At 40.7% G+C, this 25,809-nt stretch overlaps 1 protein-coding gene across 2 annotated transcripts in view; it reads left to right on the top strand.

The window, feature by feature from the left end:
• Nucleotides 1-25,809, top strand: part of LOC135513201 (vacuolar protein sorting-associated protein 4B) — a 36,659-nt gene continuing 10,850 nt past the window's right edge. The window contains exons 1-10 of one of the 2 annotated variants that reach the window (XM_064936004.1): nt 1-363; nt 973-1,084; nt 2,130-2,230; nt 2,544-2,588; nt 23,866-23,977; nt 24,150-24,300; nt 24,478-24,536; nt 24,775-24,894; nt 25,156-25,312; nt 25,589-25,737. In XM_064936004.1, the coding sequence (XP_064792076.1) occupies nt 331-363; nt 973-1,084; nt 2,130-2,230; nt 2,544-2,588; nt 23,866-23,977; nt 24,150-24,300; nt 24,478-24,536; nt 24,775-24,894; nt 25,156-25,312; nt 25,589-25,737 (1,039 nt within the window). In that variant the 5' untranslated portion in view covers nt 1-330. Of the gene's footprint in view, nt 364-972; nt 1,085-2,129; nt 2,231-2,543; nt 2,589-8,958; nt 9,287-23,865; nt 23,978-24,149; nt 24,301-24,477; nt 24,537-24,774; nt 24,895-25,155; nt 25,313-25,588; nt 25,738-25,809 lie in introns of those variants that run through there. The other variant, XM_064936012.1, reaches the window with a different exon arrangement.

Consider the following 25,809-nt stretch of genomic DNA (forward strand, 5'->3'; position numbering starts at 1 on the left):
CTTCCGTCTTCAGTGCATTCAAGACAACTTTTAACTTGGGAAAAAAATAATTTGAACGGTAAATCCAACTCGGAATTCCAAGTCAGAAACTCTGGCATCTTTCTAGAGCTCCGACGCACTAAAGTCGCATGTCGGAGGATTCCGAGTTCCGAGTAGTTTTGAACGCGGCACTAGTCTCAGCCCTCAGCATTATGATCATTATTTTCTACAGGAAAGTCTCTGACGCGTGTGTGCTGTGAGATGAGCAACAAGGAAATAGCTGTGTAAACGAAACAGTAATATCAAGGCAAGGGGCTCAGACTGTGTTGGTTCTCAGGAGCAACTGACCGTATGAAACTTCCCATGGAGCCAACAAATCTACAGGTATAGAGTAACTGACAATTTATGTGATTAGCTTAGTAGGCTGATGTACGTTCTATTGTCAATGATTAATACATGTTTATGGGCCTATGGGTTTGATTCCACTTGTCAGAATGAGACGGTCAAGCTGTCTTGGGGATAGCGCCAACATAGAACTCTAGTTAGGCAAATGTCGCGTGTGTTCGTGCTGTTGTCACTTTTGATTAGCTAATCAACTTGTTTATAATCGAGCACAATACGTTATAAATAGGTCTAAATGAAAAACAGGCAAACATGTAAAAGCCATTGTCAGCTACTTAATAAAATAGTGTTTAACTTTCACACAGCTAAGAGAAATTCCATAGTGGCTTGTGATGCTGATGCTCCATCCCATGTATTCTATTATCTAATCAGAGCATAAGAATTGTATGAGTCTGTCTCATTCAAATGAAGCAATGTAGACATAATAGGAAAATATGTGATGAACAATGACAGGTAATGATGTTGTGACTGAGTGCAGCAGTTCCCAACTCATCCCTCTCTTCCACCCAACTCATCCCTCTTTCCTTCTCTTTTCTACCTTACTCATCCCTATATCCCACTCTTTCCTGCCCAACTCATCCCTCTCGTCAGAAAGCTATCGCTGTAGCACAGAAAGCTTCCCAAGAGGACCAGGCTGGGAACTACCAGGAGGCTATCAAATCTTACCAACATGCTGTCAAGTACTTCTTGCACATTGTAAAATGTATGTAACCATGACTCCTGAGGAAATGTCATACAGACATGATGACAGTCTAGTCTCTGTTGTCTGTGAATATTACATTTTAACAGATGCTCTTATGTCAATGTATGCTGATTAAGGAAATGCATATTATTTAACCTACAGCTCGTACTTGCATGCAGCAGCAACAGGTAGCCTAGCGGTGAACAGAACAACTTGAATAAGTGAAAAATCTGTCACTGTTCCCTTGAGCAAGGCACCCAACCCCAATTGCCCATGCAAGTCGCCCTGAATGAGAGCATCTGCTAAATGACAAAAAATATACTATTTAGGCCTACTGATAAATTGTAGCCTAATTTAGGTAATGGTCACTTTCTGGTACCCAAGGAGCCAGTCACAAACAAGGAGTGAATACAATTAACTGATATACAAAATGGTGTAAAGATGCTTTTGTGTTATGAATCACAAGTTAAACCAAATAGTTTGGTAAAAGGCTAATGTCTATTTCAGTCTTGAAAGGCAGGCCAAAAAAAAGGAATTTCACTACAGAAATCAAAATCAGGGTTTGGCCTTAGGCAGCAGCCTACTGTGAAACAAAAGGGGCTTACAGTTTACCCATAGGTATAGGCCTACTCTCCCCTTCTTCTACACCTATTAGTTATATTGTTACCACCTACTACCAAAGATGGTGGATAATTGAAGATCGTTCACTCAGGCCATTGAAAAACAATGTCCAGTCTGCTTATTGGGTGACTCTCCCATAGACAACAGCTGGCTCTGATCTGCTTAGTGTATTGACTTTGACCCACAACAAATTAGGGAGTGGGATATCTCACTTCCATCTCTGCTACTACTCTAGCCTTGAGTTTACAGGCTACTGGTATAGCCTTGTGGTTCAGTTGATAAAGCATGACACCAGGGTTGTGGGTTTGATTGCCACTGGAGAACTCGTAAGAAAAATGTTAAGTTGTTCTGGATAAGAGCATGTGATAAAATGTAAAATACCTGGGCAAAACCATTGCCTTAACACAAAGCGTTAACCGCCTCTTCCAACTTCTCTCCCTCTCAGGTCAACCACAGGGTAAAGAGGGCAACCAGAAGATCAGGGACAAGTGCAAACTGTACCTGGACAGAGTGGAAGAACTACAGGAGTATCTAGAAAAGAAAGAGGTTATTAGACGGTTGAACATTTTATAAATAATGTAGTCTAACAAGTAGGTCCAATGTTATGCCTACTATATATATATGTATGTATGTATGTGTGTATGTGTGTATATATATATATATATATATATATATATATATATATATATATATATATATATATATATATATATATATATATATATATATATATAATGAATCTGACCGGCAACTCTGTGGTAAGGATAAAGCTAATAGAAGATGTGCATATCCTTCATATCCTTCACATGTCACATGTCAACATGAATCATCTTTATTTGACATTTCATCCCAATACAAGGTTGGATCCCAACCAACAATAAACCCCACTGAAGAAGAATACAAGGTGAGTGAAAAGATACTGATAACTAACCGCTTTTGTATATGAATGTCTTAAAGAGCAACTGCCCCTAACAACTTGTCATTTAGAAAACAGCCTATGCAGCATTGATATGTGTCAAACATTTAGTCTACTGACAAAATTTACCACAAATAATTTTGGTTATAAAGTCAGTGTTGAGTTTTGTGAGACTTGTGGTAAATGAAGGTTGGGTTTGTTTCAATCCTAGCTGGCAGCACACAATTAATAATCAATTCAGAGTACAGCTTCACTTGACAATCTTAATGTCTGTGGTAAAATTTGGTTTGAATTTGGATATCCCTATGTGGCTAGTTAGGGACCATCTGTCCCTAAATGACACAATGTACATGGGACAACCTCAAACCAACTATAAATTGTAGAAATTCATATACAAATATTGAAGTTATTTAATGAGAACTAAAAGGTGTGCAACATAAATATTACCTCCTTTACATTGTGTAATTTATTGGTAGTCGCTAACTAGCTCCTCGGATAGGCTATCAAAAGTCACACCAATTTTGCCAGGGGTGCACACCAGCCATCTGAAGCTAATTTGACAAATAATTTGTGTAACTCTTCCCACCTGTGAACACACACAAGAGACACCCACATCAAACCACACCCCTAAACCAACTCACCTTTGATGATCGAAAGCAAAGCCAAATCAGAAAGTGCAGTCGCCCTTTATTTATTTTTATTTAACCAGGTAGGCTAGTTGAAAACAAGTTCTCATTTACAACTGCGACCTGGCCAAGATAAAGCATAGCAGTGTGAACAGACAACAGAGTTACACATGGAGTAAACAATTAACAAGTCAATAACACAGTAGAAAATTAAAAAAAAAAAGAGTCTATATACATTGTGTGCAAAAGGCATGAAGAGGTAGGAAAATAATTACAATTTTGCAGATTAACACTGGAGTGATGAATGATCAGATGGTCATATACAGGTAGAGATACTGGTGTGCAAAAGAGCAGAAAAGTAAATAAATATAAACAGTATGGGGATGAGGTAGGTAAATTGGGTGGGCTATTTACCGATAGACTATGTACAGCTGCAGCGATCGGTTAGCTGCTCAGATAGCAGATGTTTGAAGTTGGTGAGGGAGATAAAAGTCTCCAATATAAGGGGTTGTCACTGGCTATATCTTAAGAAATCATGAAAACAAAAATGAGCTTTTTGGTCTTAATTTAGGGTTAGGTATAAGATTATCAGTGTGGTTATGGTTAGGTTTATAATCAGATGTTAAGAAGAGAAATGTTAGAAATACGGAAACGGTGCTGTACTGAACGACCAGTTGAAAAACAGAGAGGAGTTGAGGAACACTGTCAGCATGGCCACTGCCCTTTAAAAACTACACTTACAGCTTCAAGCCACACCCACCAAACATACCTCAAAGCCTGTTCAACAATATTTTGCAGAAACGTGTTGTTCAGTACAAGTCGTTCCACAATGTAACAACTTTTTTTAAACAACAAATCAATACAGGAAGTATGTGGGAACACAAGTGTATATATAAATAATATACAAAGGACAATTGGGCTAGGGGGTACAATATCACATTACACAAGGTCTTTAAGGGACATACATACACTTACAATTCTAACCGCTTTTTTGTTAGAGTATTTAATTGTCTTAAAATACAGTTCAATTTCTTAAAATATAGTTTGAAATGTGGTGTTTTGGATGTAAATTTACTTTTGTGAATATGAAATTTGGCCTAATGAAATGAATTACATAAAATTGTTTCAGCTTATTTCTATCGTAGGTAAAGAATCCATGCAGTACATCTCTCCACAATAGTGTCAAATCTTCATAAATGTGTTCAATCATATATCTCCTGATGTCTTGCCACAGTTTCCTTAAATTAATACAATGCCAAAAAAGATGCAACATCGCTTCTGGGTGGTCATTACAAAAGGTACAATTTGAGTTGATGTTTTCCTTAAACTTCTTCATATAGTGGTTGGCAGGATAATATTTATGAACAATTTCAAAGGAAACTTTGTTCATTTTGTTAATAGTAGGTATGTGTGTGGCAACATCCTAACTTTTTTCCAACAGATGTTATCAATCAAACCATTACAATAATGCATGAAATAAGGTATACAACATACTGCTGAAACAAGGTCATTGACTGGACCAAAAGAGAAACAAATCTTTCCTACTGATGAGTCAACAGGGTTAGCAGAAGGTAAGCTCAGAGGGTCAGGTCTTGACACGTTCCTGAATAATAAAGCAACAACTGAGGGAATGGCATCTAAAGCAATTGAAAAATCTTTAGGTGTTACAGGGACCTTGTAAAGTGATAAGAATTCCTTACAACAAAGTAAAAAAACCTCTGCATTTACAAGTTGGCTCACCAATAGGATATTATTTCAGAACCAATATTCTAAAAACAAAGTATTTTTATACAATATATCCCGATTATTCCATATACAGTTGAAGTCGGAAGTTTACATACACTTAGGTTGGAGTCATTAACTAGTTTTTCAACCACTCCACAAATTTCTTGTTAACTATAGTTTTGGCAAGTTGGTTAGGACATTTACTCTGTGCATGTGTAAAAGTATAGCTTTCATCCGTCCCCTCGACCCTACCCGGGCTCAAACCAGGGACCCTCTGCACACACAGACAACAGACACCCACGAAGCATCGTTAACCATCGCTCCACAAAAGCCACGACCCTTGCAGAGCAAGGGGAACAACTACTTCAGGTCTCAGAGCGAGTGACGTCACTGATTGAAACGCTATTAGCGTGCACCACCGCTAACTAGCTAGCCATTTCACATCAGTTACACATGACACAAGTCATTTTTTCAACAATTGTTTACAGACATATTATTTCACTTATTTCACTTCACTGTATCACAATTCCAGTTGGTCAGAAGTTTACATACACGAAGTTGAATGTGCCTTGAAACGGCTTGGAAAATTCCAGAAAATGAGGTCATGGCTTTAGAAGCTTCTGATAGGCTAATTGACATCATTTGTGTCAATTGGAGGTGTACCAAGGCCTACCTTCAAACTCAGTGCCTCTTTGCTTGACATCATGGTGAAATCAGCCAAGACCTCAGAATATAAATTATAGACCTCCCCAAATCGGGTTCATCCTTGGGAGCAATTTCCAAATGCCTGACGGTACCATGTTCATCTGTACAAACAATAGTACGCAAGTATAAACACCATGGGACCATGTAGCCATCATACCGCTCAGGGAGGAGACGCGTTCAGATGAACGTACTTAGGTCGCAAATGGGTCTTTTCAAATGGACAATGACCCCAAGCATACTTCCACAAGTTGTGGCAAAATGGCTTAAAGACAAAGTCAAGGTATTGGAGTGGCCATCACAAAGCCCTGACCCACTGGGAATGTGATGAAAGAAATAAAAGCTAAAATCAATCGTTCTGCTTCTTTTTTTCTGACATTTCACATACTTGAAATAAAGTGGTGATCCTAACTGCCCTAAGACGGGGAATTTTTACTAGGATTAAATGTCAGGAATTGTGAAAAACTGAGTTTAAATGTATTTGGCTAAGGTGTATGTAAACTTCCGATTTCAACTGTGTAATATCTGTGTGGAGAAATTATGCATATAAATTAAGGACCATGACAAGAAACCCTGCCGATGAAAAGCAGAACGTTTCACTGGAACTTTGTCAATATTATAATTGCAAACCAACATGAAGTTAAGGCCAAGAAATGTATAGAAGACATGATGAGGAATACAATTCCACATAGAAGTGGGTCTTCTTAGGAATTGTTTTATCCAATTGATCTTGAAAGTATAATTTAAGGTAGTAAAGTCCAGAAAATTCAGCCCACCATACTCATAAGTGTTCATTGGAAGTTTTCCTAATGTAATGAGTACCATTTCTCCACAAAGTTGAAAAGCATCGGGTCTATCTCTTTGCTTATTTTACCGTCAAGATATAAAGAGCGCCATAGAGATACCTTCAGCCTGGGTTATTACGACTCTAATTTTTAAAGAAGTCCCTCTGTAGCCATTGATTTAGCTTCTTCTGGGTTTTTTAAATAAAAGGGTTAAAATTTCGTAAGCCAGTAGACTTCTGATCCTTAGTAATCATTAAGCCTAAATATGTAAGTTCTTCTTTCACTGGAAAACCATAATATGAAGGTGTCACAATCTTTGACAGCCATGAGTTCACATTTATTCATGTTTCGATATAGACCAGCCGCTTTGAAAAAGGATTGTATCACATTGATCAATATGAGAATTTGGTTAGCGTCTTTCAGAAAAGTGTAGTATCTTCAGCCAGCTGGCTTAAAATAATTTCTTCACCAGCTATGGAAATACCTTGTACAGGACCATTATTTAAAGAATGTAAGAATTTGGGTGATTAATAAAAACAGATACGGAGAGATAGGACAACCTTGCCTAATTCCTATCTTTAACTCAAATCTAGGCGAGGTGCCATATTTCAATTTGATAGAGCTATTACCATTGGTATAGAGAGTCTTAATAGCCTTACAGAAAAAATCCCCAAACCAAATTTCTCAAGGGAGTGGAAGAGGAACTAATGCTCTGTGTCAAATGCTTTATTTAAAATAATAATAATAAACTCAGCAAAAAAATTAACTGTCTTTCAAAGATCATTTGTAAATATCAAAATAACTTCACAGATCTTCACTGTAAAGGGTTCAAACACTGTTTCCCATGCTTGTTCAATGAATCATAAACAATTAATGAACATGCACCTGTGGAACGGTCATTAAGACACTAACAGCTTACAGATGGTAGGCAATTAAGGTTACAGTTATGAAAACTTAGGACACTGAAGAAGCCTTTCTACTCACTCTGAAAAACACCAAAAGAAAGATGCCCAGGGTCCCTGCTCATCTGCGTGAACGTGCCTTAGGCATGTTGCAAGGAGGCATGAGAACTACAGATGTAGCCAGGGCAATAAATTGCCATGTCTGTACTGTGACACACCTAAGACAGCGCTGCAGGGAGACAGGATGGACAGCTGATCGTCCTCGCAGTGGCAGACCACGTGTAACAACATCGGTACATCCGAACATCACACCTGCGGGACAGTTAAAGGATGGCAACAACAACTGCCTGAGTTACACCAGGAACGCACAATCCTTCCATCAGTGCTCAGACTGTCCGCAATAGGCTGAGAGAGGCGGGACTGAGGGCTTGTAGGCATGTTGTTAGACAGGTCCTCACCGGCAATAACACCGCCTATGGGCACAAACCCAAAACCCACCGTTGCTGGACCAGACAGGACTGGCAAAAAGTGCTCTTCACTGACGAGTCACGGTTTTGTCTCACCAGGGGTGATGGTCGGATTCGCATTTATCGTCGAAGGAATGAGCGTTACACCGAGGCCTGTACTCCGGAGCGGGATCGAGGTGGAGGGTCCGTCATGGTCTAGGGCGGTGTGTCACAGCATCATCGGACTGAGCTTGGTGAAATTACAGGCAATCTCAACGCTGTGCGTTACAGGGAAGACATCCTCCTCCATGTGGTACCCTTCCTGCAGACTCATCCTGACATGACCCTCCAGCATGACAATGCCACCAGCCATACTGCTCGTTCTGTGCGTGATTTCCTGCAAGACAGGAATGTCAGTGTCCTGCATTGGCCAGCGAAGAGCCCAGATCTCAAACCCATTGAGCATGTCTGGGACCTGTTGGATCGGAGGGTGAGGGCTAGGGCCATTCCCCACCAGAAATGTCCAGGGACTTGTAGGTGCCTTGGTGGAAGAGTGGGGTAACATCTCACAGCAAGAACTGGCAAATCTGGTGCATGAGGAGGAGATTCACTGCAGTACTTAATGCAACTGGTGGCCACACCAGATACTGATTGTAACTTTTTTTTAAATTTTTATATACCCCCTTTGTTCAGGGACACATTATTCAATTTCTGTTAGTCACGTGTCTGTGGAACTTGTTCAGTGTATGTCTGCTGTTGAATCTTATGTTCATACAAATATTTACACATGTTAAGTTTGCTGAAAATAAATGCAGTTGACGGTGAGAGGACGTTTCTTTTTTCGCTGAGTTTATGAGCCTATCCTTGGTTATTAGTTCTGAGTACTCAAGTATGTCTAATACTTTAGAAATATGTCTGTTCCTCAAAGCCATACTGTGTTTAATCAATGATAGCATCCAGGACTTCTTCAATTATTTTTGCAAGTAGTAAGGCTAATGTCTTATAGTCACTATTAAGAAGACAAATTGGACGCCAGTTAACAATGTAACAAACATTCAAGTAAACTGAACGCACCTCTGACGACCAGTTACGTAATTTCGTGTTCACGTGAGAGTTCTACGGAAATCAACTACACATCTCATAATGTGTCTCACTGGGATTGCACAGCCACAAAGTCAAAAAAATGTCTATATCATGAAAACAAAATGTAGGGTAAAGCATTTACTGTTAGATTTAAAATAATAATTTAATAAGATAAATTGTATAAATGGGCGGGGTTTATGACTGTGGCGACCCCGAGTGCGGATTTTTTTTTAAGCTTCAGTGTTATTCAACGAGCTGAAAAAGGAAAACAATCCAGTTGATTTTAAATTAAATAGCGACTGTTGGGCTGTATTTTTAATTATTAACAAATATAAGGCTTGTTTTGGCGCTTATTATATTTGAAACTATTTTATTGACAAGTAATTAGCCGTTATGGCTGCCAACAACAATTTACAGGTAAGTTGGGAAAGCTGCCTACTATTGTAGCTAGTTAGCAACACACACAGTTTAGCTATATAACTAACGTTTGTTCGTGATTCGTTTTTGGTTATCTTGTTAACTAGGTAATCAAATGACCAACTTGCCGTTATACCAGTGTTGATGTGCGCTAGCTAGCTTTAGCTATCTGGCTACGGTGAAGTTATGTTAACGTGTTAGTTAACGTTAGCTAGCTAGATGAGTAACGTTAGTTATTTTGTTACTGCGAGTTTACCGATTTGAGGACAGAGCAGCAACTAACGTTAACGTTAGTCACTAGAAATCGTTGAAGTCTGTTTAACTAGCTAACTTTAACATTAACTGTTACCTGACACTTGATTGCATGCACGTTTCCTAGAAGCTAGTTACAGTAGCAAAGTTAACATGTTCATGTTGGTGTAAATGTGTACAATAATTGACCCCTTGCCTTGTGTTCTCGATGACTAGCGCGCCCCCAGCAAGGCCAAGACAATCTGAAATTTCAATAAACTAGTATCATGATAATGTAATTGACTAGTTAACTGTTAAGCAAATGAACAATGTTTTGGTTCGTTTCTAGCTGGTTAGCTAGCTAATGCTAAGTTAGCTGGCTAGCCAGTTAGCTGACGACGTCTTAACTTGAGATAATTATTATTCATTATTACCTGAAAATAAACTCACATGAAATAAGCGTTAATGGCGAGCTAATGACAGAAAATAGATTACGCTTGTGAGTGTGAAAATATAAAAGCAGGGCATTCCCCGGAGGATTTTAAAATTTGGGACATAGTCTCGTTGGCCTAACGTTATATCCTAATTTGACTTTGGTGCAGGTCATGTTGTTGTTCACATTACCGTCACTGGTAAACACTATTTCAAATAAAATCAATGTTTGTCACATGCACAGGATACAGAAGGTGTAAACGGTACAGTGAAATGGTTACTTGCATAGTGGAGTCTTGTTTACACGGTTATCTAGCTAGCTAAGCAATGAACCATAATCCCAACTCATTACGTTACTACCCTGCATGAATCTGCTGGCAGCTAATATTAACAAACTAGGTTCAATGTTAGCCAACATTAGGCTATAACTAGCAATGCAGATGGCTCTGAAATACAATTTTACTATACAGATCATACATGTGGTCTTAGTTAGGGAGCCAGCTATCTAACAGTACGCTTTAACTTGAAAAGGGAACTGATTTCTGACAAAATTAGAAACTTAGAATATCTGAAAAAAGTAGCTAGCTAGACTGTCTCACACGAATACATGGATGAATGCTTCTCCCTCTGTCACGGATGCCATGGTGGCCCTTAGTTTGAAGATAAAATCCGGAGACAGGTGTTTCATACAACAGCCTTTTGTGTGTTCTCTTTTCGACTCCCCTTCATATTTGCAATCAGACGGCAGAATCTTCTCCATCTAATCCTTAGCTATCATACTCTGCTTCCATCGGACATTCCACTGATTTCAAAACTTGATCCTCCAGAAAGCGAATAGCATCTTTAAGAAAAAACATGTTATAAAGGATTACCTACGCACACTGAGCAGCTCATTTTATAGACAAACTTGCTACATGGCAGACCAATCCTAACTCATCTCTCGCCATATCCAGCCCAACCATTATCACAGCTAATCATGGCTAGCCGGAAAGTCCCTGTCTTGTTCTGTGGCTAAACCAACTAGGCTTGTAATTTAACAATTGTTGTTGTATTTACAGATGGCATACAAGTTTGTTATTAAGGCACATGAATATCGTTCCAGGTGGCATTTCTGCCAAACTCATTTTAGTAAAAAAATTGTTTACATTCAAATGCCTCTCCTGTGAAGTAGTGACATATGCCTAGATTCCTGATAAGATGTGCATATATACATGTGTGTTTGCCTCATGCAGCGCAACACATTTCCTTCCCATAAGGTTGATCAGGCTGTTGATTGTGGTCTGTTGAATGCTGTCCCACTCCTTCAATGTCTGTTTGAAGTGTCTTGATATTTTCTGGATACACACTGTCGATCCAGGGTATCCCAAACATGCTCAATGGGTGACATCAATCAAATGTATTTATAAATCACTCCTTACATCAGCTGATGTCAAAGTACTGTACAGAAACCCAGCCTAAAACCCCAAACAACAAGCAATGCAGGTGTAGAAGCACTGTGGCTAGGGAAAAATTTCCTAGAAAGGCCAGAACCTAGGAAGAAACCTAGAGGGGTTGCCAGTCCTCTTCTAGCTATGCCAGGTGGAGATTATAGCAGAACATGGCCAAGATGTTCATAGATGACCAGCAGGGTCAAATAATAACAATCACAGTGGTTGTCGAGGGTCCAACCGGTCAGCACCTCAGGAGGAATGTCAGTTGGCTTTTCATTGTGGATCATTCAGAGTATCTCTACCGCTCCTGCTGTCTCTAGAGAGTTGAAAACAGCAGGTCTGGGACAGGTAGTACGTCCGGTGAACAGGTCAGGGTTCCATAGCCACAGGCAGAACAGTTGAAACTGCAGCCGCAGCACGGCCAGGTGGACTGGGGGACAGCAAGGAGTCATCAAGCCAGGTAGTCCTGAGGCATGGTCCTAGGGCTCAGGTCCCCCGAGAGAGAATTAGAGAGAACATACTTAAATTCACACAGGGGACTGGATAAGACAGCAGGAATACTCCCGATATAACAGACTGACCCTAGCCCCCTGACACAAACTACTGCAGCATAAATACTGGAGGCTGAAACAGGAGGGGTCGGGAGACACTGTGGCCCAGTCCGACGATACCTCCGGACAGGTCCAAACAGGCAAGATATAGCCCCACCCACTTTGCCAAAGCACAGCCCCCACACCACTACAAGGATATCTTCAACCACCAACTTACCATCCTGAGACGAGGCCCGAGTATAGCCCACAAAGATCTCTGCCACGGCACAACCCAAGGGGGGGGGGCACGTCAGAGACCACGTCAGTGACTCAACCCACTCAAGTTACGCACCCCTCCTAGGGACTAAGCGAGTGACTCAGCCCCTGTAATAGGGTTAGAGGCAGATAATCCCAGGGGGGAGAGGGGGGAACCAGCCAGGTAGAGACAGCAAGGGCAGTTCGTTGCTCCAGTGCCTTTCCATTCACCTTCACACTCCTGGACCAGACTACACTCAATCATAGGACCTACTGAAGAGATAAGTCTTCAATAAAGACTCAAAGGTTGAGACCGAGTCTGCGTCTCTCACATAGATAGGCAGACCATTCCATAAAAGTTGAGCTCTATCGGAGAAAGCACTGCCTCCAGCTGCTTTCTTAGAAATTCTAGGGACAGTAAGGAAGCCGGCGTCTTGTGACCGTAGCGTATGTGTAGGTATGTACGTCAGGACCAAATCGGAAAGATGGGTAGGAGCAAGCCCATGTAATGCTTTGTAGGTTAGCAGTAAAACCTTGAAATCAGCCCTCGCCTTAACGTATTCGCATGTCTAAGTATGTAGGCCATGGAAGAACTGGGACTTTTTCAGCTTCCAGGAATTGTGTACAGATTCTTGCGACACTTTTGATGGTCTTTATTTTGATGGTCTTTATGAAAACTTCTATATCAAACATTATGTTGAATTGATGAATGAATATGGTGTTTCTTCTGACACATTGGTGTGGCTGGCTTCCGGGTTAAGCGGGCATTGTGTCAAGAAGCAGTGCAGCTTGGTTGGATCGTGTTTCGGAGGATCGTGTTTCCTTCACCTCTCCCGAGTCCGTACGGGAGTTGCAGCGATGCGACAAGAAACTGCCAATTGGATACCACAAAATTGGGGAGAAAAAGTTATAAAAGAGAAATGATTTGTTTCAAAAGTCAATGCCGACTTGAGCTATCTTTAGCCAACAAAAAATTATTGAAGTGATTGGGGCATATATATATATATATATATATATTACTTTTTTTGTGTGTGTGTGATATCTATATCAAAGTATTTTTAATTTTTATAGAAAATAAATAAAAAACTGATGAAGTAAACCTGGCAGCATCCAATTGTCCAGGAGAAGAATTGATTGATAGAAATACTATGCGATGGAATTATATTGACCGGTTTCGCGGAATTGAATTGGCCACTGTCGTTTCATAGGCTGTGTATGCTCTGCCTGTAATAAACTATGAGCGGAAAATCTGTCAGACCACTTGAAAGCTGCTGCTACAGTGGTGTTCTCCCATTAATTGCATTATGGAACGAACATTCACTCGTAGGCTATTACCTTGTACGCTTATGTGGATAAATAAATAGTTTAACATTTTTAAGATAACCGTTATCTGTTGCATCAACCTCATTTGCTTTTTTGTGTTTTTTTCTATGTATCCTGGGCCTACTGGTTGTATGCATTTGGGATCTATTGTCTAACTAAATTTGTTCTCTAATTCACGGAAGATCTGATGGGCTACATATTCACCCATTCGGGTGGCTCTCTCATTGAGCAGGTTCCTGCTAATAAATATCTGGGTATTTGGATTGCTAAAGATATGTTTAAAAATATATATTGATAAGCTAGTTAAAAAGCTAAGGTTTTAAAGTGGGCTTCTTTTTTTAGAAATAGATGTTGCCTCTACATGAACAGAAGGAAACAGTCAACTTTCCTGACAGTTCTTGACTTTGGTAATATAATATAATAATAATATATCCCATTTAGCAGACGCTTTTGTCCAAAGCGACTTACAAGTCGGCTGGGGCCACTACTTTTACATATGGGTGGTCCCAGCGGGAATCGAACCCACGACGCTTGGCGTTGCAAGTGCCATGCTCTACCGACTGAGCCACACAGGACCCCATTGGTGACACCATTTACCAGAATGTGGCAGCCACTACTCTTAAACCATTGGGTGCTGTCTGCCATAGCGCTCTTCACTTTATTACAGGTGACAGTTTTAGTACTCATCACTGCATCCTGTATCAGAATGTCGCCTGGACCTCACTAAAGTCCTGTAGATAACTTAATTATTCCCTTGTTTACAAAGCCGTGCTCCACAAGCTTCCAACATACCTCACTTCCCTTTTGAAATATAAAAATATGAGATACCAAAAATCGATTCGCAAGGTTGGTTAAATTAACTCTTCAGGTCCCGCTTGTTTCCACAACGTTTAGTAAATCCGGCTTTATGTTTAAGGCACCGCAGTTATGTAATAGAGGTCGACCGATTATGATTTTTCAACGCCGATACTGATTATTGGAGAACCAAAAAAAGCCGATACCGATTAATCGACGATTTTAAAAACTTTAAAAAAAATGTCTTTATTTGTAATAATGACAATTACAACAATACTGAATGAACACTTATTTTAACTTAATATAATACATCAATAAAAAATCAATTTAGCCTCAAATAAATAATGAAACATGTTCAACTTGGTTTAAATAATGCAAAAACAAAGTGTTGGAGAAGAAAGTAAAAGTGCAATATGTGCCATGTAAAAAAAAGTTTCACCTTTCTAGTGCAGGCGTTGCGCCAGCGGAACCCCTCGACAACATTCCACTGAAAAGGCAGTGTGCGAAATTCAAAAATATTTTTTAGAAATATATAACTTTCACATATTATTAACAAGTCCAATACAGCAAATGAAAGAAAAGCTTCTTGTTAATCTACCCATCGTGTCCGATTTCAAAAAGGCTTTCCAGCGAAAGCACAACATATGATAGGTCATAGCCAAGTCAAAAAAACACACAGCCATTTTCCTAGCCAAAGACAGGAGTCACAAAAAGCAGAAATATATAGATCAAATGAATCACTAACCTTTGATCACCTTCATCAGATGACACTCATAGGACATCATGTTACACACTACATGTATGTTTTGTTCGATAATATATCCAAAAATCTCAGTTTATATTGGCGCGTTACATGCAGTAATGTTTTGATTCCAAAACATCCGGTGATTTTGCAGAAATACTCATAATAAACATTGATAAAAGATACAAGTGTTATTCACTGAATTAAAGATAGACTTCTCCTTAATGCAACCGCTGTGTCAGATTTCAAAAAAACTTTACGGAAAAAGCATAATCTGAGAATGGTGCTCAGAGCCCAATCCAGCCAAAGAAATATCTGCCATGTTGGAGTCAACAGAAGTTAGAAATAACACTATAAATATTCACCTACCTTTGATCTTCATCAGAAGGCACTCCCAGGAATCCTGATTCCATAAAGTCCATCATTTATGTCCAAATAGCCACTTGTTGTTAGCGTGTTCTGCCCAGCAATACATCTTCATGAGGCGCGAGTACTTCGTCCAGACAAAAACTCAGTTCCATTGCAGGTCGTAGAAACAAGTCAAACGATGTATGGAATCAATCTTTAGGATGTTTTTAACATAAATCATCAATAAGGTTCCAACCGGAGAATTTCATTGTCTGAAGAAAAGCACTGGAACAAGAACTAACTCTGTCGGGAGGGCGCATCACGAGCCTGAGACACTCTGCCAGACCCATGACTCATTCAGCTTCCATTCCCCCCTCCTTTATAGCAGAAGCCTGAAACAAGTTTCGGTTGACATCTAGTGGAAGCTGTAGGAAGTGCAACTTGACTCCATAGACACTGTATATTCGGTAGGCCAAGCTACAAACCTCAGATTTCCCACTTCCTTGTTAGATTTTGTCTCAGGTTTTCGCCTGCCATATGAGTTCTGTTATACTCACAGACATCATTCAAACCGTTTTAGAAACTTCAGAGTTTTCTATCCAATACTAATAATACTATGCATATATTAGCGTCTGGGACAGAGTAGGAGGCAGTTCACTCTGGGCACGCTATTCATCCAAAAGTGAAAATGCTGCCCCCTATCCCAAAATTAAGTTCCTTGCTTAGAACATGATAACATGTGTTCAATATTCCAAGGTAGGAGGTTTTAGGTTGTAGTTAATATAGTATTTATAGGACTATTTCTCTCTATACCATTTGTATTTCATATACCTTTGACTATTGAATGTTCTTATAGGCACTTTAGTATTGCAAGTGTAGCAGTATAGCTTCCGTCCCTCTCCTCGCCCCTACCTGGGCTCAAACCAGGAACACATCGACAACAGCCACCCTCGAAGCAGCGTTACCCATGCAGAGCAAGGGGAACAACTACTCCAAGTCTCGGAGCGAGTGACGTTTGAAACGCTATTAGCGCACCCCGCTAACTAGCTAGCCATTTCACATCGATTACACCAGCCTAATCTCGGGAGTTGATAGGCTTGAAGTCATAAACAGCTCAATGCTTGAAGCACAGCGAAGAGCTGCTGGCAAAACACATGAAAGTGCTGTTTGAATGAATGCTTACGAGCCTGCTGCTGCCTACCATCGCTCAGTCAGACTGCTCTATCAAATCATAGACTTAATTATAACATAATAACACACAGATATACTAGCCTTTGGTCATTAATATGTTTGAATCTGGAAACTATCATTTTGGAAACAAAACATTTATTCTTTCAGTGAAATACGTAACCTTTCTGTATTTTATCTAATGGGTGGCATCCATAAGTCTAAATATTGCTGTTACATTGTACAACCTTCAATGTTATGTCCTAATTTCGTAAAATTCTGGCAAATTAGTTCGCAACGAGCCAGGCGGCCCAAACTGTTGCATATACTCTGACTCTTCTTGCAATGAACGCAAGAGAAGTGACACAATTTCACCGGGTTAATATTGCCTGCTAACCTAGATTTCGTTTAGCTAAATATGCATGTTTAAAACTATATACTTCTGTGAAAGGCATTGGTGTTTATGGTTAGGTGCAGTCGTGTGCGATTGTGCTATTTTCGCAAATGTGCTTTGGTTAAATCGTCCCCCTGCGTTGCATCGATGATATGCAACGCAGGACACGCTAGATAGCTACACATGGTTGATATTACTAGTTTAACTCGTGATTGATTCATTGTTTTTTTATAAGATAAGTTTAATGCTAGCTCGCAACTTACCTTGGCTTCTACTGCATTCGCGTAACAGGCAGGCTCCTCTTGGAGTGCAATGAGAGGCAGGTGGTTAGCGCGTTGGACTAGTTAACTGCAAGATTGAATCCCGGAGCTGACGAGGTAAAAATCTGTTGTTCTGCCCCTGAACAAGGCAGTTAACCCACCGTTCCTAGTCCGTCATTGAAAATAAGAATGTGTTCTTAACTGACTTGCCTAATTAAAAAATAAAGGTGTAAAAAAAAAAAAAAAAACGGTCAAATCGGTGTCCAAAAATTTGGCCCTAATTAATCGGTCAACCTCTAACCTGTAATAAAACAAATTACACATGGCTTCCCTGGTGTCTTTAGGGCAGTTTAAAACGCTGTTAAATTAGTTTGCTGAAGTGTGCAAATGTTTCAATTGACTTACGTCAGGTTATTACAAGTTATAATGTATTTATAGCACTCTTATAGTTTTATATTTTGGTTATGTAGATAGAATTTTTGTCCTCAGGGCACCATTTGCAAATGAAGCACTGGTCTCAAGATCAGGCTATTTCTTTCTCACAGAAGAACAACACAAGGCCGCAGGGCCAGATGGATTACCAGCACGTGTACTCCAAGCATGCGCTGACCAACTGGCAAGTGTCTTCACTGACATTTTCAACCTGTCTCTGACCGAGTCTGTAATACCAACATGTTTCAAGTAGACCACCATTGTCCCTGTGCCCAAGAACACCAAGGTAACCTGTATAAATGACTACCGACCCATTGCACTCATGTCTGAAGCCATGAAGTGCTTTGAAAGGCTGGTCATGGCTCACGTCAACAACATTATCCCAGAAACTCTAGACCCACTCCAATGTGCATACCGCCCCAACAGATCCAAAGTTGATGCAATTTCTATTGCACTCAACACTGCCCTTTCCCACATGGACAAAAGGAACACCTGTGAGAATGCTATTCATTGACTACAGCTCAGCATTCAACATCATAGTGCCCTCAAAGCTCATTAATAAACTAAGGACCCTGGGACTAAACACCTCCCTCTGCAACTGGACCCTGGACTTCCTGGCGGGCTGCTCCCAGGTGATAGGGGTAGGTAACAACACATCCGCCATGCTGATCCTCAACACGGGCCCCTTGGTTGTATGCTCAGTCCCCTCGTGTACTGCCTGTTCACTCATGACAGCACAGCCAGGCACGAATCCAACTCCGTCATTAAGTTTGCAAATGACACAACAGTGGTAGGCCTGATCACCGACAACGCAGAGAAATCCTGTTGGGGGGAGGTCAGAGACCTGGCCATGTGGTGCCAGGACAACAACCTCTCCCTCAATGTGATCAAGACAAAGGAGGTGATTGTGGACTACAGGAAAAAGAGGACCGAGCATGCCCCCATTTTCATCGACGGGTCTGTAGTGGAGCATGTAGAGAGCTTCAAGTTCTTTGCCGTCCACATCACCAACAAACTAACATGGTCCAAGCACACCAAGACAGTTGTGAAGAGGGCACATCAGGAGACTGAAAAGATTTGGCATGGGTCCTCGGATTCTCAAAAGGTTCTACAGCTGCACCATCGAGAACATTGGTTGCATCACTGGCTGGTGTAGCAACTGCTCGGCCTCCGACCGCAAGGCAATACAGAGGGTAGTGCACAAGGCCCAGTACATCACTGGGGCCAAGCTTCCTGCCATCCAGGACCTCTATACCAGGCGGCGTCAGAGGAAGGCCCAAAAAATGATCAGCCATCCTAGTCATAGTCTGTTCTCTCTGCTACTGTACGGCAAGCGGTACTGGAGCACCAAGTCTAGGTCCAAGAGGCTGTTAATAAGCTTCTACCCCCAAGCCATAAGACTCCTGAGCATCTAATCAAATGGCTACCCAAACTATTTGCATTGCCCACCCCCTATTTTACGCTGCTGCTATCCTCTGTTTATTGTCTAGGCATAGTCACTTTAACTCTACCTGCATGTACATATTACCTCAACTAACCAGTGCCCTCGAACATTGACTCTGTACCAGTACCCCTGTATATAGTCTTGCGACAGTTATTTTACTGCTGATTTGTTACTTAACCAACAATGCAGTTAAGAAAAATAAGTGTTAAGGGCTTGTAAGTAAGCATTTCACTGTAAGGTCTACACCTGTTATATTCGGCGCATGTGACAAGTAAAGTTTGTTTTCACCGATAGAATAGGTATACTTTTCTACTAAGGGCAATATTAGGTTGACATAGGCTGGTGATTTTACTTTTTGTTACTGGTCTTGTTCCCAGAGGGAAAAGTAAATGTGGCAGTCAGCATCAAAATTAGGTAAAATGTGTAACCATTATCTAAATGTGATTTCTGACATTACTGAGCACCGTGGCTGGATGCCCTAATCCGGTTACACACCCAATGTGTATGGGTCTAGTAAATTTCTCAAATGGCGGTTAACAAAAAATTCTGCCGGTCAAATATCCGGCGCCACGTTTTTCAGTTGATTTGTTCACATAATTTTGTTAAGCTTTGCAGTAGCATTTGAAACAAAACAAAGCGGTGCATTAGTCTCTCCTGGCCCCACATACTTTTTTTCAGGGTACATGAAAAATGGAAGTCCAAAAAAACAAAACATCCTTCACATTTTATTTGGGCCACTCAAAACACTAATTTAAACATCTTAGCTTTGGAACACTATTTTTCATACCCTCAGCATTTTATAAAATAATGTGCTTTAATTTTAGCAGGCCTTTATCTGAATGAGCAGCCTGGTCTCATAGACTACAAATAACATAGTAAAGTACTGGACACCAGTATCTTTGGGCTCCCGTGTGGCGCAGCAGTCAAGGCATTGCATCTGTGCAAGAGGCGTCACTGCAGTCCCTGGTTTAAATCCAGGCTGCTTCACATCCGGCCGTGATTGGGAATCCCATAGGGCAGCGCACAATTGGCACAGCATTGTCCGGGTTTGACCTGGGTAGGCCATCATTGTAACTCAGAATTTGTTCTTAACTGACTTGCCTAGTTTAATAAAGGTAAAAAATAAAAAAATAAAAACAACAACACTTAAATTAGTATGACATGTTAAGTTTGGTATGGTTACATACCTCGATTGTCTAGCAACCCAAAGGTTGTGAATTTGAGTCTCATCATGGACAATTTTAGCTAATTTGCAACTTTTCAGCTACATACTACTTTTTAGCAACCTTGCAACTACTTGGCATTTTAGCTAACCCTAACCTTAAAACCCTTTAACCTAACTCCCAAATGTAACCCTAGCTACCTAGATTTTTATTTTTTACATTTAATAGGAATTGTAATTAGTAACAGTATCATACTAAATGGAGTGTCTCGGCTTTACACTATTTACACTACCGGTCAAAAGTTTTAGAACACCTACTCATTCAAGGGTTTTTCTTGATTTTCCCTTTTTTTTTTTACATTGTTGAAAAATAGTGACGACATCGAAAGTTTGAAATTATACACGGAATCATGTAGTAACCAAAAAATTGTTAAACAATTTCTAAATATAGTTGCGATTCTTCAAATAGCCACCCGTTGTCTTAACAGCTTTGCACACTCTTGGCATTCTCTCAACCAGCTTCATGAGGTAGTCACCTGGAATGCATTTCAATTAACAAGTGTGCCTTAAGTTGTGGAATTTCTTCCCTTAATGCGTTTTGAGCCAACCAGTTGTGCTGTGACAAGGTGGGGGGGTATACAGAAGATGGCCCTATTTGGTAAAGGACAGCTCAAATAAGCAAAGAGAAACGACAGTCCATCATGACTTAAAGGGCAGTCAATCTGGAAAATGTCATGTACTTTAAATGTTTCTTCAAGTGCAGTCACAAAAACCATCAAGCACTATGAAAAAACTGGTTCTCATGGGGACCGCCACAGGAAAGGAAGACCTAGAGTAACCTCTGCTGCAGAGGATAAGTTCATTAGAGTCATCAGCCTCAGAAATTACAGCCCAAATAAATGTTTCACAGAGTTGAAGTAACCGACACATCCCATCATCAACTGTGTGAATCAGGCCTTTATGGTCGAATTGCTGCGAAGAAACCACTACTAAAGCACACTATTAAGAAGACTTGCTTGGGCCAAGAAACACGAGCAATGGACATTAGACTGGTGGAAATCTGCCCTTTGGTTTCATGAGTCCAAATTGGAGATTTTTGTTTCCAACCGCCGTGTCTTTGTGAGATGCGGTTCGGGTGAACAGAATCTCTGCATGTGTATTTTCCACCGTGTAGCATGGAGGAGGTGGTGTGGGGGCTCTTTGCTGGTGATACTGTCAGTGATTTTTATTTAGAATTCAAGGTACACTTAACCAGCATGGCTACCAGGGCATTCTGCAGTGATACGACACCCCATCTGGTTTGGGCTTAGTCCCACTATCATTTGTTTATCAACAGGACAATGACCCAACACACCTCCAGGCTGTGTAAGGGCTATTTTACCAAGAAGGAGAGTGATGGAGTGCTGCATCAGATGACCTGGCCTCCACAATCCCCCCTCAACCTCAACCAAATTGAGATGGTTTGGGATTAGTTGGACCGCAGAGTGAATGAAAAGCAGCCAATCATTGCTCAGCATTTGAGAACTCCTTCAAGACTATTGGAAAAGCATTCCAGATGAAAATGGTTGAGTGTTTTAAAGCTGTCATCAAGGGGTGGCTATTTGTAGAATCTCAAATATAAAAATATTTTTTTTCGGGGGGGGTGGGGGTTACTACATGATTCCATATGTGTTACTTCATAGTTTTTATGTTTTCACTATTATTCTACAATGAACAAGGTGTTCTAAAACTTTTAACCGGTGGTGTATTCATACACACACACACACAAGTATGTGGACAGCTCTTCAAATTAGTGCATTCAGCTATTTCAGCCACACCCGTTGCCGATGGGTGTGTTAAATGTAGCACACAGCCATGCAATCTCCATAGACAAACATTGGCAGTAGAATGACCTTACTGAAGAGCTCAGTGACTTTCAACATGGCTCTGTTATAGGATGCCACCTTTCCAAGTCAGTTCATCAAATTTCTGCCCTACTAGAGCTGTCCTGGTCAACTGTAAGGGCTGTTATTGTTAAGTAGAAACTTCTAGGAGCAACAACAGCTCACCTGTGAAGTGGTAAGCCACAGAAGTTCGCAGAACGGAACTGCCGAGTGCTGAAACACGTAGCGCGTAAAAAATTCTGTCCTCAGTTGCAACACTCTACCAAGTTCCAAACTGCCTCTGGAAGCAACTTCAGCCAAATTAATTATTCGTCGGGGGGCTTCATGAAATGGGTTTCCATGGCTGAGCAGCCATGAAAACCCAGATCACCATGTGCAATGCCAAGTGTCGGCTGGAGTGGTGTAAAGCTTGTCGCCATTGACAGCAGTGGAAACGCGTTCTCTTGAGTGATGAATCGAGCTTCACCATCTGGCAGTCCGACGGATTAATCTGGGTTTGGCGGATGCCAGGAGAACACTACCTGCCCCAATGCGCAGTGCCAAATGTAAAGTTTGGTGGAGGAATATTGGTCTGTGGCTGTTTTTCATGGTTCAGGCTTGGCCCCTTACCCCTTCACTGGAATTATCTTAACGCTACAGCATACAATGATATTCTAGATGATTCTGTGCTGTACAGAGCCCTGCCCTCAACCCCATCGAACACCTTTGGGATGAATTGGAGCGCCGACTGTGAGCCAGGCCTAATCGCCCAACATTAGTGCTTGACCTCACTAATGCTCGTGGCTGAATGGAAGCAAGTCTCCACAGCAATGTTCAAACATCTAGTGGAGGCTGTTATAGCAGCAAAGGGGTGGACCAACTCCATATTAATGATGCTCGACGAGCAGGTGTCCACATACTTTTTTGATCATGTCGTGTAAATGCAGAATAATTCGAAAGGCTCTGAGACCAGGTTGAAAGGAGTTCCTGGCTGATTCATGTCATTGAAGATGCATTTTGTGATGATTTGGTCTATCACCTTTGACAAGCCCCTTTTTTTTATTAGGGCTCTGATTTGATAACCACTCTTTAGGGATGGTGAAAGCCAGCAGCAGATGTGACAGGCCTTTAAATCTAATCAAATTGTATTGGGCACATACACATGGTTAGCAGATGTTAATGCGAGTTTAGTGAAATGATTGTGCTTCTAGTTCCGACCATGCAGTATTATCTAACTAGTAATCTAACAACTACCTTATACACACACATTGTAAGGGGATGGAATAAGAATATGTCCATAAAAATATATGGATGCGCGATGGCTGAGCTGCATAGGCAAGATGCAGTAGTGATACATTTATTACGTCCAATTTTTTATTATTAAAGTGGCTAGATATTTTAGTCAGTATGTTGGCAGCAGCCACTCAATGTTAGTGATGGCTGTTTAACAGTCTGATGGCCTTGAGATAGAAGCTGTTTTTCAGTCTCTCGGTCCCAGCTTTGATGTACAGTACATTCCTCTGAATACGAAGTGTTTTCTGTGTTTATGTTACTTGTATTATATTAAACGCTAGCACCGAATTCATAGAAAGAAGATTACAATTGCATTAAATTCATGACATGTCCCCCTGTCCCTAGTGAAAGTCCCATAGCTTTGAAGAGTCAATTAATTCTGATTAGCAAAATCAAACTTCTTGCAGCTAATCCCCTTTCAATTTGTTGCTTTCCTTATGTATTTGCTTTTTAATAACCTTCTCGTTTCTGTTTTTCAGAAAGCCATAGATCTGGCCAGCAAGGCAGCCCAGGAGGATAAAGCTCAGAACTACGACGAGGCCCTGCGTCTATACCAACACGCTGTTCAGTACTTCCTACACGTAGTAAAATGTATGCTTCAAGACTATGAGATATTTGCATGCCGCTCTTTCATCTTGTCAGCAGAATGCATTTTTCCATTTCACACAGTCCAGGGGGATTACTGTAATTGTGATTATTTTCTAAATAAACACAGATACTTGAGACTGAATTTAATACAATCCTTGCATTCCTCTCCTTCCAGATGAAGCCCAGGGTGACAAAGCCAAACAGAGCATCAGGGCCAAGTGTGCTGAGTACCTTGACAGAGCAGAGAAGCTCAAAGATTATCTGAAGAAGAAGGAGAAGGCTCCACCCGCCAAGCCTGTGAAGGAGTCCCAAGCTGACGACAAAGGGTGTGTGTGTGTGCGCACTCAGTCTTTGCTCATGCAATGAGTCTTGGCTGTGAGTGTGTGTGTGTGTGGGGGGGGTTATTGGAATGTGATGAGTCAATTAGTTGGATCAAAAACATCTTGTGGTTCTGTGTACACGTGTGCTCTTCAGCATAATTGAGATGGATTATTATTGTGCAGAAATGAGAGCGATGAAGGAGACGATCCAGAGAAAAAGAAGTTCCAAAACCAACTTTCAGGTTTGTTGTGTCACTGACATACTGTGTGAAAGTTGTACTTTTGAATTGCATTACAACGCTCTGACACAATTTTATAGGAGGTTATTTGGCTCAGTTTAACTTTACTTTTACCTCACCCGGTTGAGGTGTCTAATAAATCAGTTTATTATTAGGTTTTCACATGAATGTATCTGAATATTTTCCTTTACTGTAAAATTATTTGTATGTTCCCTTCATACTGGATGTTTTTTTTTTTTAGGCGCCATCGTTATGGAAAAGCCAAACATCAAGTGGAATGATGTTGCCGGTTTAGAGGGAGCCAAAGAGGCACTAAAAGAAGCTGTTATTTTGCCAATTAAATTCCCACATCTTTTCACAGGTAATGCATTCTTACTGCCTCAGATCTCCAGAGAATTAATGATGATGTAATATCAGAATGTATGAGAAACATGCTGAAACTTCCACTATTGGCTAATTTGTTGGGCCTTTGGAACCTACTGAAAATGAGTCTATCCAACAACATTGTATAGAATCAATTGATTATTACCGTTCATTCATTTGAAAATGAGAAGCTTAGCTTATTTCTTCCCCACTGTTATTCACGACCACTCCCAAAGACCTGTGTCTGTCTGTCTGTCAGGTAAAAGAACGCCATGGAGGGGGATCCTGCTCTTTGGTCCTCCTGGTACAGGAAAGTCCTACCTGGCTAAAGCTGTGGCCACAGAGGCCAACAACTCCACCTTTTTCTCGATCTCCTCCTCTGACCTGGTGTCCAAGTGGCTGGGAGAGAGTGAAAAGTGAGATTTTACTCTTAATCCAGGGAAACATTAGTGGTTATTTGTAAATATAAATCCAATGATGCTGTTTTAATAGTTGTAAATTAGGCCTAGATTAAGCCTAGTCCTAGACTAAAAAGCAAACTCGATAGAGATTCTATTCTCTGTTGGGGAAAAAAACATTTTTAGTCCTGGATTTAAGTTTAATCTGTGTGCGGGACACCAGCTCCATGTGTCTATTTGGGAAAATAATATGATCAGCTTTATGTTTCTTTGAGCCTCCTTTCTCCTCTCCAGGTTAGTAAAGAACTTGTTCACTCTTGCACGGGAGCACAAACCCTCCATCATCTTCATAGATGAGATAGACTCACTGTGCGGCTCCAGGAGTGAGAACGAGAGTGAGGCAGCTCGCCGCATCAAGACAGAGTTTCTGGTTCAGATGCAGGGTGAGAGTGACAGAGAACAATTTACATACATACGCAGTGCCTTCAGAAAGTATTCAGATCCCTTGAGCTTTT

This window comes from Oncorhynchus masou, chromosome 3 (assembly GCF_036934945.1).
Source record: "Oncorhynchus masou masou isolate Uvic2021 chromosome 3, UVic_Omas_1.1, whole genome shotgun sequence".
NCBI classification, from domain to species: domain Eukaryota; kingdom Metazoa; phylum Chordata; class Actinopteri; order Salmoniformes; family Salmonidae; genus Oncorhynchus; species Oncorhynchus masou.